The sequence below is a fragment of the Dreissena polymorpha genome, chromosome 16 (assembly GCF_020536995.1).
Source record: "Dreissena polymorpha isolate Duluth1 chromosome 16, UMN_Dpol_1.0, whole genome shotgun sequence".
NCBI classification, from domain to species: Eukaryota; Metazoa; Mollusca; class Bivalvia; order Myida; family Dreissenidae; genus Dreissena; species Dreissena polymorpha.
Window position 1 is genome coordinate 2,773,762 of NC_068370.1, and position 20,710 is coordinate 2,794,471.

The 20,710-nt window shown below is 37.0% G+C and overlaps 1 protein-coding gene across 5 annotated transcripts in view; it reads right to left on the reverse strand.

Annotated features, from left to right (window-relative positions):
- LOC127862102 (CD151 antigen-like) overlaps positions 1 to 20,710 on the reverse strand; it is a 75,106-nt gene that overhangs the window by 10,010 nt on the left and 44,386 nt on the right. For 3 of the 5 annotated variants that reach the window (XM_052401073.1, XM_052401069.1, XM_052401072.1), the window contains exons 2-7: positions 17,263 to 17,508; positions 10,980 to 11,180; positions 8,300 to 8,374; positions 7,139 to 7,258; positions 5,956 to 6,058; positions 151 to 293 (exon numbers count right to left, since the gene is read on the reverse strand). In XM_052401073.1, the coding sequence (XP_052257033.1) occupies positions 151 to 293; positions 5,956 to 6,058; positions 7,139 to 7,258; positions 8,300 to 8,374; positions 10,980 to 11,180; positions 17,263 to 17,508 (888 nt within the window). Of the gene's footprint in view, positions 1 to 150; positions 3,767 to 5,955; positions 6,059 to 7,138; positions 7,259 to 8,299; positions 8,375 to 10,979; positions 11,181 to 17,262; positions 17,509 to 20,710 lie in introns of those variants that run through there. The other 2 variants (XM_052401071.1, XM_052401074.1) reach the window with 2 other exon arrangements.

The following is a 20,710-nucleotide window of genomic DNA, read 5'->3' on the forward strand; positions in this document are numbered from 1 at the left end:
ACTCATTCAGGTGTAACGGTAAGTGGAATATCGGTACCTTCTGTTTTTAATATTGTGTCCATATTCCAACTAACACTTATGTACAGTGAAGCTGTTTGCAATTCTTTACAGTTATTAAAAAATTGTGTATGAATAAATATTCAAATTTACGGTGGTGTAAAGTGCGGGGTTATCCTTGTGTTTCCAGTGCTTCATGGGCGGTCCATAGGCCGGGGGTCCCTCGTATTGATCGTTTTCTCCCTGACACAGCCCCTTGCTCTGACCGTCTATACAACAACTCTCGGGCACGTATACTGTAACACGAACATGTTTCGGATTAGCTTGTGCAGTCCGCAGAGGCTAATCAGGGTCGACACTTTCCGCTTTAATGTATTTTTCGTTTAGAGTTAGTCTCTTCTAAGCAAAAATCCTGTTAAAGTGATATTATGGGCATCGAACAGTTTGCTATTATGGGCATCTAACAGTTTATAGGTGTCTATCGCAACCGTTGTTTATTATTGGTGTTTTCACTTTATATACACGTATATTTGTTAATGCAGCATCAACATACTAAAACAATATCCCGGAAAGAGAAAAATAATGCATTTGAATATCAACTGTACTTTCGTTTGACAACTTATCACGCATGTACCATGTGAACCTAAATTTAGTTTTAGTGCAGATTCGTTTATACGACACAAATACATCATTTTGTTTTACGGATCATTTCGGCTTACAGGACTGGGTGGGTCACGTATGATATATAATATAAAATATATTTTTATAAACAACTGGTAGCAATACGAGTTGCAGATAATTGGTCAGTAACCACATTTTAACTTACTCTTTTGACCTGTTAATTCTTTTCAGCTCAATTCAACAGTGAAAAATGCCCATAATATCACTTTATTGCGAAGTGTCGTCCTAGATAAGCCTGTGAGGGCTACACATGCTCATTTGGGACGACACTTTATACACATGCATTAAGCCCAGTTTTCCAAAAACAAAATGTAAATAAACGTATGGTATTGTTTAACATTATAACAGTGTACTAAATTATACCAAAACTATATGTATTAGAAAAATAACTTGTACACACCACAAAACAAAACAAAACGTAGTCTTAAAATATGGAAAAAATGAACATATACTTTAAACATGTACAATTTAATCCAAACATGTATTTATATTTTGTAGTTTACATATAGTCTATTTAAGATTTATTAGCAAAGTAAATAATGAGTAAAGACTCGAAACAAAAGCGTGAAAGTGAAAAAAACTCGATCAAAATCACTTCAAAAGCACTTCAAAATGACGAAAAGTAAATGGGCTGATAATAGATTAAAGGTAAGATAAAAACATTAAAATCTGAATTTCAATTGTATAGATAGGGAAACCATTACATCAACACGAAAAAGTGAGAAATTCGCATGCACATTTCAATGGTTTTGGTACTTGCGATAAAAGATAAATGTAATAAAGTTGAAAACATAGATCAAAAAAGCTAAAACCGCTTATGAATGTATAACCAAAAGCGTCTTTAAAATATATGTTCATGAATATTATTTTATAATTTATGAATATAGTAAAACGGGTTGATAATTTTTTTAGACGAAATGATATGATTAAAGCTTAGTAATGTAAAATACAGTTTAACAAACCAACACCTATCTCACTATCTAATGCAAACTAAAAGTTGAAGTTTAACTCTACGAATATAATTAGAGTAGTTTTATCAAAATTACATGTTTTATCCATGCATCGTGACCAATACAGTGAACCACACGTAAGATTAGTATAGGAGTAACGATAAAATAAGTTAGGGGGAAGAACTGTTGTTGATCGACTAATTAAAATAACGGGAGTCGTTTCCCTTCACCAAATACGACGTGCATTTCATACTAGTCTAGAAAAAAATGCTTTTACCACAAAAATATGCAATAGCAGGCTTAACTTTTTTGTTTTTCCATTTAAAATGAAAGAACAACCTAAAGTACAGGTGCATTTCCATTTATCAAGAAAGAACAACCTTAAGTAGAAGATTTGTGGTAAAAGCAAACGTCGCATGTCCATATTTCCCATACATGCATCATAAATCTCTATCTCTACATATGAACAAATAAAATATAATAAAACTAGAGCTTTGTAACAGACGTGACGAATACCCCCACATGCCGCATTGACACATAATATTTTGCATGTCGTCTTCACAAAAAACAGCGGACACCATGCTCAATTTTTAAAACGCACTTAGTGACCCCTTGACCTAGTTTTTGACCCAGAAAGGCCCATGTTTGAACTTGGCCTTAAGATCATCTCCATAAAACTTCTGACCAAGTTTGGTGAAGATCGGATGTAAACTACTTGAATTAGAGAGCTGACACCATGCTGAATGTTACAAAAACGCACTAAGTGACCCCGTGACCTAGTTTTAGGCCCGGAATGGCCCATGTTCAAACTTGTCCTAGAGATCATTAAGATAAAACTTGTGACCAAGTTTGGTGAGGATTGGATGAAAACTACTTGAATTAGAGAGCGAACAACATGGTGAGGTTTAAAACGCACTAAGATATCCCGTGACCTATTTTTTACCCGGAATGACCCATATTCAAAATTGACCTAGACATCATCTAGATACAACTTCTGACCAATTTTGGTGAAGATTGGATGAAAACCTTGAATTAGAGAGCGAACAACATTGTGATGTTTAAAACGCACTAAGTGACCCCGTGTCCTTGTTTTTGACCCGGCATGACCCATATTCAAACTTGCCCTAGACATTATCAAGATACACCTTCTGACCAATTTTGGTGAAGATTGGATAAAAACTACTTGAATTAGAGAGCGGACAACATTGTGAGGTTTAAAACACACTAAGTGACCCCGTGACCTAGTTTTTGACCTGGCATGGCCCATGTTCGAAACTGACCTACACATCATCTAGTTACAACTTCTGACCAAGTGTGGTGAAGATCGGATTTAAACTACTTGAAATAGAGAGCGGACACCATGCTCAATGTGTAAAACGTACTAAGTGACCCTGTGACCTAGTTTTTGATCTGGCATGGCCCATGTTTGAACTTGGCCTTCAGATCATCTAGATAAAACTTCTGACCAAGTTTGGTGAAGATCAGATGAAAACTACTTGAATAAGAGAGAGGACACCATGCTGAATGTTAAAAAACGCACTAAGTGACCCCGTGACCTAGTTTTTGACCCGGCATGGCCCTTGTTCGAACTTGGCCTTAAGATCATCTAGATACAACTTCTGACCAAGTTTGGTGAAAATCGGAATAAAACTACTTGAATTAGAGAGCGGACAACATGCTGAATGTTTAAAACGCACTAAGTGACCCCGTGACCTAGCTTTTGACCCGGCAAGGCCCATGTTCGAACTTGGCCTAGACATCATGTAGATACAACTTCTGACCAATTTTGGTGAAGATCGGATTAAAACTACTTGAATTAGAGAGCGGACAACATGCTGAATGTTTAAAACGCACTAAGTGACCCCGTGACCTAGTTTTTGACCTGGCAAGGACCATGTTCTAACTTGGCCTGCACATCATGTCGATACAACTTCTGACCAAGTTTGGTGAAGATCGGATGAAAACTACTTGAATTAGAGAGCGGACACTTAATACGGACCGACAGACAGACCGACCGACCGACCGACAGACAAGTTCACTCCTATATACCCCCCTAAACTTCGTTTGTGGGGGTCTAAAAAGAATGAAAATGCAATTCTAGATGGAACGTCTCACCGCCATGGAAACCATGAAAATATCTACAAAACAACACAGAGTACGGCATTTATAAACGATCTAAACACATAGTACGGCATATAGAAACGATCTAAACACAGATTACGGTATTTATAAAAGATGTAAACACAAACTTGAACATAAATATTTATCTGAATGTCACTTGAATGAAACATAGAAGACCATTGGTTGGTGTGAATGAAATAATTCAGCAGTATTATATTACCTAAAATGAACTGTAGGCATCATTTTAAACGAAATTCATCAAAACTTATTTAACAAAACAAGAGGGCCCGAAAGGCCCAAAGTCACTCACATGAGATACAAAGCAACTGAACTGCTCTGTGCAGCACCAAGATATCATTATAACAGACCAAGTTTCATAAAGAGTGTACATATAACTAAGAGTGCTAACAAGGTTTTACTATAGCCATATAAGGATTAATTCTCCGACCCATTGCGGCCATGTTTTCCAACAGACCGGAACTATTCTGAACTGATCCAAGATATCGTTAAAACAAGTGTTCTCTGACCAAGCGCTATGAAGATTTGACAATGCAAGTGACTTTTAGAGTGTTTGCAAGTTTGTACTATAGGCATATATGGAAAAATGCTCCGCCCCCTGGCGGCCATGTTTTTCAACCAACTTGACCCATTTTCAAACTCGTCAAAGATATCATATGGACAGATCTTCTGACAAAGTTTCATGAAGATCGGAAATAAATGTGGCCTCTAGAGTGTTAACACGGTTTTACTATATTAATATATTGCCATACACGGAAAAATGCCCCATTTCCGCCATTTTTTTCAAGCAACCGGAACCATTTTCGAACTCGTCCAATATATCATACGAACAACTGTTTTGACCAAGTTTTATGAAGATTGGGCAATAAATGTGACTTTTAGAGAGTTAACAAATTTTTACTATAGCCATATTTAGCCTTATACGGAAAAAATAACCCCACCATAGGGCGCTGGTGGCCATGTTTTTCAACAGACCAGAACCATTTTTGAACTCATCCAATATATCATAAGAACAAATGCCCTGGCCAGGTTTTATGAAGATTGGACAGTATATGTGGCTTTCAGAGCATTAACAAGTTTTTACTATAGCCATATAAAGAAAAATGCTCCGCCCCCTGGCGGCCATGTTTTTTAACCAACCAAAACCATTTTCGAACTCGTCCAAGATATCATTGGGGCAAATTTTCTGTCCAAGTTTCATATTGATCGGACAATACGTGTGGCCTCTATAGTGTTAAAAAGGTTTTACTATAGCTATATAAGAAAAATGCCCCTTGGCTGCCATGAACCATTTTTGAACTGGTCAAAGATTTCATCGGCACAAAACTTCAGACCATATTTCATGAAGATCGGACAATACATGTGGCCTCTAGAGTGTTAACAAGGCAAATGTTTACAACGCACAACGCACGACGGACGACGAACAAAAGGTGATCATAAAAGCTTACAATGAGCTTACTGTGCTCAGGTTAGCTACAAACAAACGCTTTATATACAGTATACGTAGACAAGTGTGTGTTAATGCAAAATGTTACTACATAATATAAAACATATAAGTTTTATTTCAAAATGAACCGGATGCTTTAAGCCACACACCTTGCCTCTGACTTTGAAATGAAATACATGTTAATAAATACATATGGATGCGATTTGAAAGTGTGCAAAATTGTCATTATATCTATAGCATAGTTAGCAAGTTATTTATTATTTTTCAAACGGTACCGCTTTTAAAACCGAAAGTAGGATTTCTAGACGTATACGTCCATTTTGACAAACGCGCTTATTTTTAAGTTTTTAAGCGCAAAACAGACAGATTTATACCTTGTAACCACCAGATATATTCTAATTGGCATAGATAAAATGTGTTTCTTGTTTATACTTAAATTTACTATGCCAAATAAGGTGCGTGGCTTTAAACATAGTCATTTAACTGAGCCCTTTCGGATAACGTTTAAAACAATTTTTTTTAATCTTTAACAAGATATTTTGCTATTTAAACATTATAATTATTTATTCAAAATATTGACAGTTCTATTTTACAAAAGTGATGCCACTAAAATAATATTAAAAATTATTGTACATGCTTTTCTTACAATCATAGAGTTAAGAAAATATACCGGTAAAGTCGGACAGCAGCACGCGCATTTGAACTGACTTCCGGCAAAGTCGCGGACCGGAACCTACTTACTTTTACCATCCGGTTTGTACAGCTTCATCCACTTGCTCTGTGACTTGTAGATGGACCAGGAATAGTCGTCGTTGACGTCACCATGGGCCCCGCAACACCCAAGCTGCAGAACGGGAACCAGAGTGATCAAAAAAATGAGCCTCGCTATGGAAAAACCGGTCTAAATGCATATGCGTAGTGTCGCATCAGATTAGCCTGTGCAGTCCGCAAAGGCTAATCAGGATTTTCCGCCTAAACTTTATGTCCTTTTGAAGAGACTTCCTTTACAAAGGAAAAGGTGAAAATTATAAAAGCACAAAGTGTCGTTCATGATAAGACTGCGCGGACTGGTTAATCGGGGATGACACTTATCGAACATGCATTAAGCACCATTTCAAAAGGAGATGCTCAAATGTACGCATATAAGTGTTGCGTAACATACAATTACCTTAAAGGTAACATCACATGAAACTATTATATTGTTTGGTTAATACAGGGTCACTTCTCTCAGTAAATGACACGCCATTGTTGACTTTTGGGACAACTTAACTGAAAACATCTTTACTCCAGCGTCCCCTCATTCATGCAAGACGCGTGGCAGGAAGGCAATCATGACCAGCTGCTGAGGTGGCAACCGGGCATTAAGAACGTGCCCCGAACCTTCGAACTCCCGCTCCCTCACCAACCCATTTATATTACATTATTGAAATTCGTCAAATCTAGGAAAGCTATTTATTTGGTTGTACTTAATAGTTTATTCAACGCTTTTTGGCATAACAAAATATGTGGTATTTGTAATATTAGTGTTGCTACCCTGCATATATGACGAGAACAGTTATTTTACTAAGAAAACCGGTAAGCCGTAACTCCAAAATCAAAGAATGGTTTTGCGAATATGTGCCCATCTTTCATGTGTGGGCACGTATTATAATTTCAATAGAACAAGTTGTGGGAAATAATTGCCTTATGCATTTCGCACAAACTAATCTCAGACGACACTTTCCGGTTCATGGAAATTTAAGTAAACACTGTGAATATGGTGAGAAGGTATTTTCTTGAAACAGGATGTTCCACGAAAGCGATCAGTGTCGTCTCGGACTGAACAAACTGATTCAGGCCAATACAGTACGCATGAAAACCCCATTTTGCGACAAAACGCCTCAATAATAATACAAAAGAATGCGGTGTGTTCACGTCTACTGACCGCCTGCTGCATGGAATCCACAGCGTCTGTGATGAGCTTATTAGAAGAGTTACGTTGTACGTCAACACCGTAGTTAAATATGATCGTTGTCTCGAACTTCTTTTTAACATCATTAGTTATCTGTAACAACATTGAACAAAGACGTTTTTATAAGGTGTATACGTTCTTTCTTAACCCACTTATGCCTAGCGTCTAGAAAAAAGGCATCGGCAAACAGCATAGACCCAGATGAGACGCAGCATGATGCGGCGTCTCATCAGGGTCAGCGCAGTTCGCTCACAGGAATTTCTGTAAGAAATATTATAAATATAGAAATAAATATACTAGACATCTCTAATTTTGGAAATAAATTGATCCAAGTTAGCAGGATAGTAGAGTCCACTAAGCATAAATAGATTAAATTGCAAGAAAAAGAAATTAAACATGTGTGCGAGTTGTAAGCAAATTGTTCCTAAAATATCAAAACATTGCAAATATACAATATTCTCGTGCGTGTCAAGCACTCGAGCCAGAAAACAAATTCTCTTTCAAATTCCTATCGACAGTAACAAGATAATGAAGACTCAAACTAAAACGTTTTCTCTTCAGCAGATAGTAATTGTGCAACCTTAATTGAATTTACTTCGATGCTTTTATTCCGGCAGCCTAAGTGGCCCTTACAAAGCAACGAATCATCTAATGCGTGGCACAGAGAGACAAATCGTTTCCCATTTGTGTTTTTGCCCTGTGTGTTTCCTTTCCGATTTTAGAATACAGACAATTAAGAAAAAACTCTGATTTTCATACAATCCAGAAATGGTCATTCTAAACGACTTCATTTAAAATTGACATAGGGACCACTATGTGTATTAAACTAATTTACTTTAAATCGTCGTGATAATTTAATTGAAGTATACAAATGTAAAACGTATTTCATGTTTCCAGCTAATGAAGTTAAATTCCGAAAGTCCTACAATTCGAATACATAAAAGTCCTCGTTTTCTTAAAAAAATATGACGTAATAGAAAAAGAGTTTATAATATTAATACAACTCGTTGTACTATAGCACAGATATACATAGAATGTACTGGTATAATAATATATATGGTTTACTGAAAAACAGAATTTATAAGCTTACATTTTGAGTACGAAAGTTAAAACAATGGACTGCTCGGTACTTACTTCGTCTCTGAATATGAAGCTGACACCAAATCCTACACATAACGTAATTAGCACCAACGTCAGTACAACGCCGTACTGAAAATATACACAACATATAAGTGTACATATAGGTTTTTAAGTACAATAAAAACACATATATTATTGTGATTCAAGAAACGAAAATCCACATTGTAGGTAATAGAAAACACACAAATGCGAATATACAAAAGAACCACTAATGCCAAAAGTATGAAATCAGATTAAGATGCACAGCAACACACAAACATATGAAGTATACAACAATTGTATCAGTTCGTGTTGAAATCGAAGGCTTTCAGTTGAATGTCATACAAGTATAAATGGATTATAGTTGCTTTAATCAATTCAAGCTGCAATTCCATTAGGAACTTTTCAGCCTTACGTGTACGGTAAATGTGTGTATCGGTCCAACGATAAACAAACATACATTCAATAATTCGACGTCCATACGAAATCCATAGGGCATTCTTCACACGTGGTAAAACGCTCTTCATTATTTTAAGAGAGAGCCAATACAATTGATACGCCGCTTTGAGGAAAACGACATTTCGTTGCATAAAATATTCATTATTCTCAACACAGACGCATTCCCATAAACAAACGGGCGACAAACAAAGAGTAACGACTTTGAGAAAAACCTGGTTTAAATCAAATTTTTTTACAGATCAAATGCATCGCTCTATAATGATAAAATAACTTATGTTATAAATTACATGTATCGAATAACAATGATGATTATTATGATAATGATGATGAGGAAGAGGACGAGGAGGATGGTGGTGACGGTTGTAGTAGTTTTTTGATGCAATCAACCCATCATCCGAGGAAAAATGCGTATGAAATTATCGCTGATACCTCTTCTTTAAAACTTTACAATTCAACTTCAGCAAATATTTTCTTATAACATGCATACCCCTTTCAGTTTATTCGTGTAGTACTAAAAAAAAACAACAACACAGCACGGTTAATTATAACCTTATCAACTGCTAATTGATCATTCATTTCGCACAGCATACACCGACAGCCGCCCAATTGTTAGGTTTCTTCATTAATTTCTACTGAACCACTCGCGCGGGAAATCAATGGTTGTATTTTACTAAAATTAATCTAATTAGTTCGACGCAAAGATCGTAATATCAGGATTTCCGCGTAATTATTCAAAACTGAACTTCTGTATATGACCATAACAAAGGATAAATATCAATTTTTGGTTAGACCTTATGTTAACGCCTTGGAATTCTCTAATTGCAACCACGATCAGAATTGCTAATGAATAGAAACGTATACTCAAAGCCGAAAAGAATTAAATTTCTTTGTCGGATAGTATTGGATATTTCGATTTCGCTCGAACGTCTGATTATTTTTTTCACTTGAAACATGTTGATTGTTGTTTCCAATGCAACTGTTAATACCCTAAATGATAAGGTATAATTGTATTAACTGCGAGGAAAGTAACGCCCATTTAAAAATTAGCACGTGGAAATGGGCAGTCATAAGAAATGGTTTTGTTTGAAAAAACAACAACAAAACACTATATGATCCTAAGAGTATTAAATGAAACTAAAACTAAATATCAATAATACATTTAATAAAACTAAAAAAGGAAAACCCGCATACTCGTCCCAGATTAGCCTTTGAAGTCCGCAATAACTAATCTGGGACGACACTCCGCCTAGACTGGAGGTTCGCTTTGAAGTGACCTCCTTTACAGGAAAACTCAAAGCGAAAAGCGTCGTCCCTGATGGGCTTGTGTGGACTACACAGGCTAATCAGAGACAATATCGTACGCACATGCTTTAAACACGGTTTTCCAGAGACAGGCTCAGATTCGACATAATCTTAAATCAGTACAAGAAAAAAACACAAAGCAAGAGCAGTCATCATCAGCAGCCTTTTTGAACAAAACAGAAATAGCTGCACAAACACGACCGAATCGATGCGAACAGAGAGGTTCCAAACACTCGATACTCATAATTGTTGTAAAATATGAGTCGCTAATGGTATTATTCAGGTAAAATATGTAAGCCGATCATTAAAATGCGATGTCTGCATTGAAAACACCGGCAAACGGAGGCTTGCATTGAAAATAATTCTAAGAAATCGATGGCTTACAAAAGAAACTAACCACGATGAAGATCTTTTGGAAGGAAATGGATGATATGTCTATAGTGCGCATAGAAAATTCAATGTTTGAGGAGTTAAGATAATGACGATATTTGTTGTATTCGGCAGACCATATTTAATTATATATACACGTATCATAGATGCGAAACAACTTCAGACCATTCTGAAATAGTGATAAACTCTGAACAATTATTATTTACCAATAGTGTATTCTATTAGTACAGTATTTTGTCAAATGATCTGGTGAAGCTAAAAGATGTGACTGGCTACCCTTTTCATTTACAACAATCAAATTGAAAATACTGATGTTAATCGCGTTAAAGCTAGTTAGTAAGGCTTACAATTGGTATTTGCTTTAAGCTAAATACGCACAGTCGTTTAGGGGCAATTGGGACTTCAAAATTTCAGGATATGCGTTACATAAAGGCGTACAAATGTACGTACGTACGGAACGACAAGCGCTTGAAGCCCGAGCCGATTTGAATGCGCATATTAGCATTTCTATAAATTACAAGAACAAAAAATTAATGTGACTTACAAATCCAAGGACGAATTTCTCCTGCTTCATAGTTCCGCAGCAACCGCAGAACGCAAGAATGGTTGTGGCCCCGCCTCCCGCTATCATCCCGTATGTGACGATCTCGAGGAGCCGGGAGCCAAGGATGGCGGACATCTCCCGGGTGCTGAACTCCTTCACGAGCAGCCACACCCCCGCCCCCAGCACGGCACAACCCAAGATCTGAAACACAACGCAAATACGTCCATATTGACATGTACTAGTAATTATAGTAGCGGGTTAAACATGGTATCAACTTAACCCTGTTATGCCTAGCGTCTAGAAAAAGGCCTTGGCAAACAGCGTAGACCCAGGGCTTGCGCTATTTGCTTCAAGGAATTTATGTAAGAAATATTCTAAATATAGAAATAAATATAATAGACATCCCTAATTTTGGAAATAAATTGATCCAATTTAGAAGGATGGGAGAGTCCACTAGGCTTAAATGGGTTAAACATGAACAGACTTGAGACCTACTTTTGTAGTTCCATAAATGTGCGTCTTTATTAAGTTTTAAAGAATTGCCTTAAATTTTGAATAACAGAACCGTAATTAAATGTGTATATTTGATATAATAAATATAATGCACGTGTTATCAAAAATACCGTTTCTCCAAATGTATTAATTGTTGTCTTGTTAAAGCACACGTGTAGAAGTTAATGTTAATGGATTGAAAAAAAATACCCTTTAGATAATTGTATTTAAAAGGAGACAAAAAAAACAGAGAGAAATTATAGATATTAACTACATAAAATGAACACCTACGTTATACTTTTATTAGTTCAGTACTATTGTGTCTTATAAATCTTAACTTCATACAAACCCACAGAATACACTAAATCTCGCTCCGCGATCTAAATGCCATAAATCCAATTATGGCCATTATTTATAGAACACAATGTGACGGACCGCTAAGAGGTAATTACGGCTTATTATAAATAATAACAAATAATAACGCTCAAAACTTTGACCGCATCGTAAAACGCATCTAGTTGTAAGCGCTCCATGTCGGGAAAGCATCGATTATATTGACAAGACAAAACTAGTCGTAAATTCAGATCTCTGTTAAGTGATACCGTTTTCTTTCTTGCACATTTTTCTCTCCTCTTTAAAAAACTGCCGTGAATACGATTACACGGGGTTTCATACACCTAATATGCATATATGTGCATGTTTCCGTGAAGATGTAAAACACGTGAGCAAAAACCATTAGCACCTCGCACTTTCCATTTTCGAATTGAGCTTGACATTTTTTTAGTGAATTTACATTAATTGAGATTCAAAATTTTAGCTTCACCCCGCCCAGTTAGCCCCGTCAAATACCCTGTTATACGACACGATCCATGATATTCTGAAATAATCGTTTGAAACAGTACAGTTTCAACTAGAGCTTTGTCACAGACGTGACGAATACCCCCACATGCCGCATTGACACAGAATATTTTGCATGTTGTCTTCACAAAAAACAGCGGACACCATGCTCAATGTTTAAAACGCACTAAGTGACCCCGTGACCTAGTTTTTGACCCGGCATTGCCCATGTTCGAACTTGACCTACACATCATCTAGATACAACTTCTGACCACCAAGTTTGGTGAAGATCGGATGAAAACTACTTGCATTAGAGAGCGGACACCATGCTGAATGTGTACAACGTACTACGTGACCCCGTGACCTAGTTTTTGATCTGGCATGGCCCATGTTCGAACTTGGCCTTAAGATCATCTAGATAAAACTTCTGATCAAGTTTGGGTGAAGATAGGATGAAAACTACTTGAATTAGAGAGCGGACACCAAGCTAAATGTTAAACAAGAGCTGTCACCATGGGATGACTTATGCCCCCTATAAACGCTTGATAGAAGTTATGAGCTTTTTTCGAAACCTAACCGCAGATTTCGAAACCTAAACACGGACCCTAAGTTCAAGGTCAAGGTCACAGGGGACAAAATTTTTGTGCGTTTGGAAAGGCCTTGTCCATATACACATGCATACCAAATATGAAGGCTATATCTGAAGGGACATAGAAGTAATGATCATTTTTCGAAACCTAAACGCAGATTTCGCAATCTAAACGCGGACCCTTAGTTCAACGTCAAGGTCACAGGGGTCAACATTTTTGTGCGAATGGAAAGGCCTTGTCCATATACACATGCATACCAAATATGAAGGTTATTTCTCAAGGGACATAGAAGTTATGAGCATTTTTCGAAACCTAAACACAGATTTCGAAACCTCAACGCGGACCCTAAGTTCAACGCCAAGGTCACAGGGGTCAAAATGTTTGTGCGTATGGAAATGCCTTGTCCCTATACACATGCATACCAAATATGAAGGTTACATCTCAAGGGACATAGACGTTCCGAAACCTAAACGCAAAGTGTGACGGAAAGACGGACAGACGGACAGACAGACGGACAGACGGACGGACAGTCCGATCACTATATGCCCTTCTACCGGGGGCATAAAAACACACTTAGTGACCCCGTGACATAGTTTTGACCCAGCATTGCCCATGTTCAAACTTGGCGTAGAGATCATCTCGATAAAACTTCTAACCAAGTTTGGTGAAGATATTGGATGAGAACTACTTGAATTAGAGAGCGGACAACATGCTGAATGTTTAAAACGCACTAAGTGACCCAATGACCTAGTTTTTGACCCGGCATGACCCATATTCAAACTTGACCTAGACATCATCTAGATACAACTTCTGACCAAGTTTGGTGAAGATCGGTTGAAAACTACTTGAATTAGAGAGCGGACACCATGCTCAATGTTTAAAACGCACTAAGTGACCCCGTGACCTAGTTTTTGACCTGCCATGACCCATGTTCAAACTTGGCCTAGACATCATCAAGATACAACTTCTGACCAAGTTTGGTGAAGCTCGGATGAAAACTACTTGAATTAGAGAGCGGACACCATGCTCAATGTTTAAAACGCACTAAGTGACCCCGTGACCTAGTTTTTGACCCGGCACGACACATATTCGAACTTGACCTAGACATCATCTAGATACAACATCTGACCAAGTTTGGTGAAGATCTGATGAAAACAACTTAAATTAGAGAGCGGACACTTAATACGGACCAACAGACAGACCGACCGACAGACCGACAGACAAGCTCACTCCTATATACCCCCTAAACTTCGTTTGTGCGGGTATAAAAAAAGAAAACATAGAAGTAATAATATACATCAGTACAGCAGATACTGCAGTCCTTGTTTTCAAATAGCTTTATAAAGATACGGCAAAATCGGATGACCATAGTGTCGTTTAACTGGTATGACACTTTAAGGTGACATATAACATTGATGACTTGTCCAGTTCGACAATATAAGAAAGTGTCCGCCATATGATTCGTAGAGTTCACCCCATTTCAATTGGCCACGAATTGCAAAATCAGTTTCAGTAAAAATGTGACCACAAGTCGATTACATTTATTGTCAACTGTTATTACACAAAAATAAAGACCCTTGAGTATCTACCGCCATCAACACAAGAGCACTCAAAGTGGTTGGACTTCGCCCCCTGTAAATAGTCTCCATAATGTGGCCCATGCATTCCTCTCACACATTAACCAAGCTTGTTTATGGCCCAGGCCGAACTTCTATTGCCAATCATCAGCAATCAAATAATGAGAAAATTTGATTTGTGACCTTTGCAGCTTATAATTAGTAAAACATGGCATTGAGTAAGTTTACGTATTAACCCTTTGCATGCTGGGAAATTTGTCGTCTGATAAAATGTCGTCTGCTGAATTTCTAAAATAAGCATTTTCTTCGATTTTTTTCAAAGAATACTATCAGAATAGCAAACAGTTTGGATCCTGATGAGACGCCACGTTCTGTGGCGTCTCATCTGGATCCAAACTGTTTGCAAAGGCCTTTAAAATTCAGCTCCAGCGCTTTAAGGGTTAAACAACATATTTTATTTGACCCTTCATAGAAAATAATCATGGATCGAGTGTCTGTATGTTCCTTAAAAGGGCTGCTGCAACCTGCATTTGGTATCGCAAAGTCTGGCGCATTTAAGTTTGTCGCTTTTTGACAATATATATCGTTTGACCTTTCTTTATTAGCATAATGGATAGTCATTTTCGTTTTGGTTCTTAACATGGTATCGACATAAAATAATGACAATTTATATGCATTAGAGTCGATGTCATGCTTTCAAACAATATGTTACCGTAATCTTAATATGTATTATGCGAATACTGTTCCAATGAGCATGGGCAAAACAAATAAAAAAGCGTTTAAAATGAACGTGTGTCAAAAGTAACGAACTTAAATAAAAACAACTTGCAATTTCAGCTACACTAGCAGCAGACAAGCATAACCATAACACATGTCCCTTTGTTTATTACAAGGGACCAATTGCTAAGTATTGCACAGAACAAACGCAATAACAGACAAAGACGGATACCATTTAATGACCGCCTTTGAACGAGCAATGCAAATAATTGCGAGTTTAAACCGGCTTAAAGGAGCCCATATACTTACACTTGGTCAGGAGTCATCCACATAACATTTGGTTGTAAAAAAACTTTACCTCTTGGCAACTTTTTAAATTGAAAAACATTAAATTAGCATACATAATTATGAGTATGCCATTAAATGCATGTGTTCAAATATCTTGAATCAATGATAGATCAATTGAGCCTTGTTCTGAGAAAACTGGTCTTAATGCATGTGCGTAAAGTTTCGTCCCAGATAAGCCTGTGCAGTGCGCACAGGCTAATCAGGGACGACACTTTCCGCTTTTATGGTATTTTTAGTTTCAAGGAAATCCCTCCTTACCGAATATCAAGTTTAGGCGGAAAGTGTCGTCCCCGATTAGCCTGTGCGGACTGCACAGGCTAATCTGGGACGAAACTTTACGCACATGCATTATGCCCAATTTTCTCATAACACGACTCATTTTATTTCACAACTAGTTATGTTAGAATTGCACACGTCACCTGTGTATTCACTCAATTCGAAAGGGACATAATTAGCTTTCTAACAATAATGGTAATTGAAAAAGGAACAGTAAAAATGTCAACATATGTTGTATTTTTAGTAGTGCAGTCCTCCTGTGGCATGATTATTGTCGTATAAGTCTTAACAGCAGTGTGCAGTTCCGTTGCGTCGTCTTTTGTACTTGGAAAGTTCATAGAACACATACTTAATTTTACCAAGATTCTTAAATATGATTAACTTCCTTCATTACAGTTCATGAACGTGTCCGCGTGAATGCAATATGTATCACTTCCGCATTCCATCAATAAACAAATTAATATAAAATAACGTTCATGTAATGTAAAAAAGATTCACGACGAAATTAATTACGTAGCTCTATCTATTATTTACATTCATGCTATGTTTCTATGATAAACGCGTGCAATATGGTCAACCAAATGAACAAATGGGTGAAGCAAGTTTGTATTGGCCATTAAATCAACTAACATACATAACCAACCTCGGATCGACACTCATTAAGAAACGAAATGAGAGGAGATTATAAGCAACGATATATGTTCTTTATGAATATTTTATAGGACCGCAACCGAGATTTTTACCCTATCTACAGACGCAAAAAGTGATTGAGCAAATTATAGATTCCGCGAGGTGTATAAATACGCGAAATGGTGCCGAGAAATCATTTCGGGTAACACTTGTTTAATGAAAATTTTAAATAATTTAGAGCGAAGTGATAATTAAAACACGGAGACTATTCCTTAACACTAACTTTTACACGTATTTAATTATCCTCAGTCAGGTGATTCGTGTTAAAAATCTCTGCTGGTAATGCACCAACGTCTTAGAAACAGATATTAGTTCTGATATGGTGTATCGCCGCCTTTTTGCCGTCTTCAGTATTGATAAGTGGCGAGAAATGAGTTCGTCTAGTGGAATTGTTCAGTAAATCTAAAGCCTTACATTAAAACAGGACCACCCTCTATCAACGATCGGCCGTCGAGCTGATTATCACGCGATATGTTGACTTTTTTTCTTTATTCGCACGCTATTTATTCTATAATCATGGAGTATACCATAGAGGAAGGAAAACATTCTTAAGTATGGCATTATTAACATTTTTATTTAAACTCTACCTCGTTTAATATGGTATGAGAAGCGACTTGGACTTCATGAAACTAATATAATTTCAGAGAAAACGCGAGCAATTATCACATTATATATTTTTTCATTGTACTTCATAACTAGTCTACCCATAAGATGTTTTGGTCAAAGAATGCTGAAACAATTGTATGAAATACTTACCAGTATAAACACATTATAGCATTGCAGAACCATCTTTAGTCTATACACGCATTGTTCCCGCGACGACTGCTTCTTCCGGACGCGGTGACCGCGGTTGGAGCGGCTCAGGTAGCTGGAGACGCTGCTGCGCCTGCCCAGGCTGTATCGATCGGACTTACGGTCCTTTCGGAGGCTCCCGTCGCGGTCGATGTGGTTGAGATGGTGGTTGTTTGCCAACATGTTCTTCTTGTGTTTGCTGTTCAGCGGCTGAAATGAAGAGACATGAACTTTTAGATGTGTATTCCGGGGAAATAAATGTGAATTCTATATCGATATACAGTAGCAGGATGCCCATCATGTTCCTTTCGTATCGCCCATACCCGTTTGAATGCGTCATTGTACATCTATATGAACATTGTATTTGTTTTTAAATTTATCCTGCCTCTGTTGCAAACATTGACCAAATAAAGCAGGGTCGGATAAACTAGTTGATATCCGACAGTACATCACGTGACCGTGATCTTACCGTAAGTATGTATTCCTACGCGCCGACTGACATGTTCTAATATTTGACCTTTGAAATTTATTGGGACGCATCATGAAGGTTATCATTATATTATATACCATCCTTTTTTCTTCTTTAAAATATATAACCGACCCAGCTTTCCGTATTTATCATTTTCATTTACTTGATTACGCAATTTATGAAGTATCTAGTGTGACGTCATTTCTCAGATAAAACATACTAGACCCTATCTAGTTTCTCTCAGGATTTTAGGGACAACCATTTTGACGTGGTGGTTTTAAAAGTGTTTTTTTGAATATTTTAAAGCATCGAACGAATCATAAACATATTTCGGATTGTGTGTTTGTCATTCATAAGTGTTAACTTCGATAGGAATAAAATAATTCGCTACAACATGATTGCGATTTCGTAAATCGGGTAACGGGTTTTAGGTCAGAATGGTTAGCATTCGATACAAACGTTATCAAAAAATAGTGTGGTTTAAAATATATATATCGATAAAAGAGCTGGAAAACAGAAATGGATTTCGACAAAGGGATGGAAGAATAGAAAATGGATCTTTGTAAATGTATTGTTATAAGCAATGGATTAAAGTTGTCATTAAGGTAAATAAAATTTAGTTTTTGTTTTGCTGCTGCATTTTGTTTTCATTTTTATCAAGAAATATATTACGTTCTCGAATCGTTTTTATTTCTTCTCATATTTTCAATAGGAAAGTATTAAAATGAACAGTTTAATGTGAACTATTTTTTACGTGACACAATCGGTAGTTATCCGGTCGTCAGGAATGTAGGAGGTCCGACAAGAAAAATTATATTGTTATGTCAATTAATCATTTTGTCTTCGATGAAATGTGTCAACGGCATGAAGCAGGGTAAATCGAATACATGGTTGGTTCCGAGATGGAGAAAGTTTATCCGGTTCGGCCCGAAAAAGAAAAATAGGGCTCGCTAAAGCTCGCCCTATTTTCTTTTTCTAAGCCTCACCGGATAATCTTTCTCCATCTCGGCACCAAACATGTATTCTCTATATATTTGGATTATTTCAAAGCAAGAACATTCCACTGAGCTTCGTAGCAGTCGATATCTAAGCGTCGAACTTACAAATATTGAGACAAATTGTGTTCCATGAATCCTCAATATAAAACATACAGTTTAACTGAACTTAACTATGCCCGATAAGGAGAATTGCGTGATAACAAATACCATCCGCTGTACTTAATTACGAATTAACCACATGTAGCCCATTAACATCACAGTCAGTTATATGTCTTAATGAACTTGAAATCAGGAATTCAAACCAAGCTACTTTGTGAGTGTGTTAGCAAATGTCACATATAATGACGACTACTTATTTTCGTTGTTTAAGTAGCGACATCCAAACGAATGGCGGAGCAGGTTGCCAATGGTGTTCTTTCGACAGACGGAGACAAAATGGTGCTATTAGTTCTTGATAATAATAAAAATAATAATTATACAGTTGTGCTTTAATTTGGCCCCGGTAAAAAATGGCGTTGCATGAAGTTGTATTAGATGTAGTGTTTATGCAATCTTAATCTTTCCTTCGATGGTTAACATGTATTTATCCCATGAGAATGTTTAATGGCGCTTAATTATTTATTTTAAGCAGGCGATCTTATACATAGAAACAAAGTTGTGCCTGTGGAAAAAGTACAACGTATTAAAACTTAGGGGACATGAAATAATGTGCGAACACATCTTATAAAAAGTATATGGTATATGGGAAGTGCTCTGTGAAAAGGGGGTTTAATGCATGTGCGTAAAGATATCAGGGACGACACTTTCCGCCTAAACTTTATGTTTGCTAAGATGAGATCTTTAAACAAAAAATACAATAAAAGCGGAAAGTGTCGTCCCTGATTAGCCTGTGCGAACTGCACAGGCTAATCTGGGACGACACTTTCCACACAATCATTAAATCCCCTTTTCACAGAGCGTGGCTCATATCTTTATTAAAAATGCTATCCGTATAACAAATCTGAGCGCTCAGACTGTCAAGTATGGTTTCCAGCAAACTAATAAATCCCTTGCGCGCAAATCTCGGTGAAGGAAATAAATGGGGCGTCTAATGACTTGATGAATTCGGCGATATTGTAAATGCCAAACATGGGCACGTAATAATTGACTTAAACGTATGAAATAATATGTTATACAAGTTACTTAATACGATTTTCTAACATGTAATATCAATATTAAATATGTATAAAATCATGATGTGCTTAATGTGAAAGTGTTTACTATATTTGGTATATTAAGTATCATAATAAGCGTAGACGCGGTGGGAACACACCGTATTACGTAGCAGCTTTCTTACACATAGTAACTCACAGATGAACAACAGCAGCAGAAAAAAAGAAACAAGACCGGCAGATAAGGGCTAACAAAAAGCATACACATCAGACTTAGAAGCAGTACCGCGAGAGCAACTGAAATGGCGGTGGTAACCGCATAGAAAAAAACACTTTGGAGACGAAATTCAGGACAGAAGTCCGTTTCTTCGAGTTATACTTCGACTATAAATAGAATTTCAATTTTTCGACTTGACATATAGATCTGTAGGAACGAATTAGTTTTAATATTTTATTAACCCATTTATGCCTAGCGTCTAGAAAAAATGCCTTGGCAAACAGCGGCGTCTCATCTGGGTCTGCGCTGTTTGCTTAAAGGAATTTCTGTAAGATATATTCTAAATATATAAATAAATATACAATATACTAGACATCCCTAATTTTGGAAATAAATTGATTCAATTTAAAAGGATGCGAGAGTCCACTTGGGATTAATGGGTTAAAGTCATGGAAAATTAACGGGAAGTTATGGATCGACGTGATCACCCTTTGAATGCTCGCTCGTTCATTCTTACGACTTTCGGCAAAACTGATAAAGCGGTTTCTCCTAAGTTTCCATGCTATTATTCAGATGA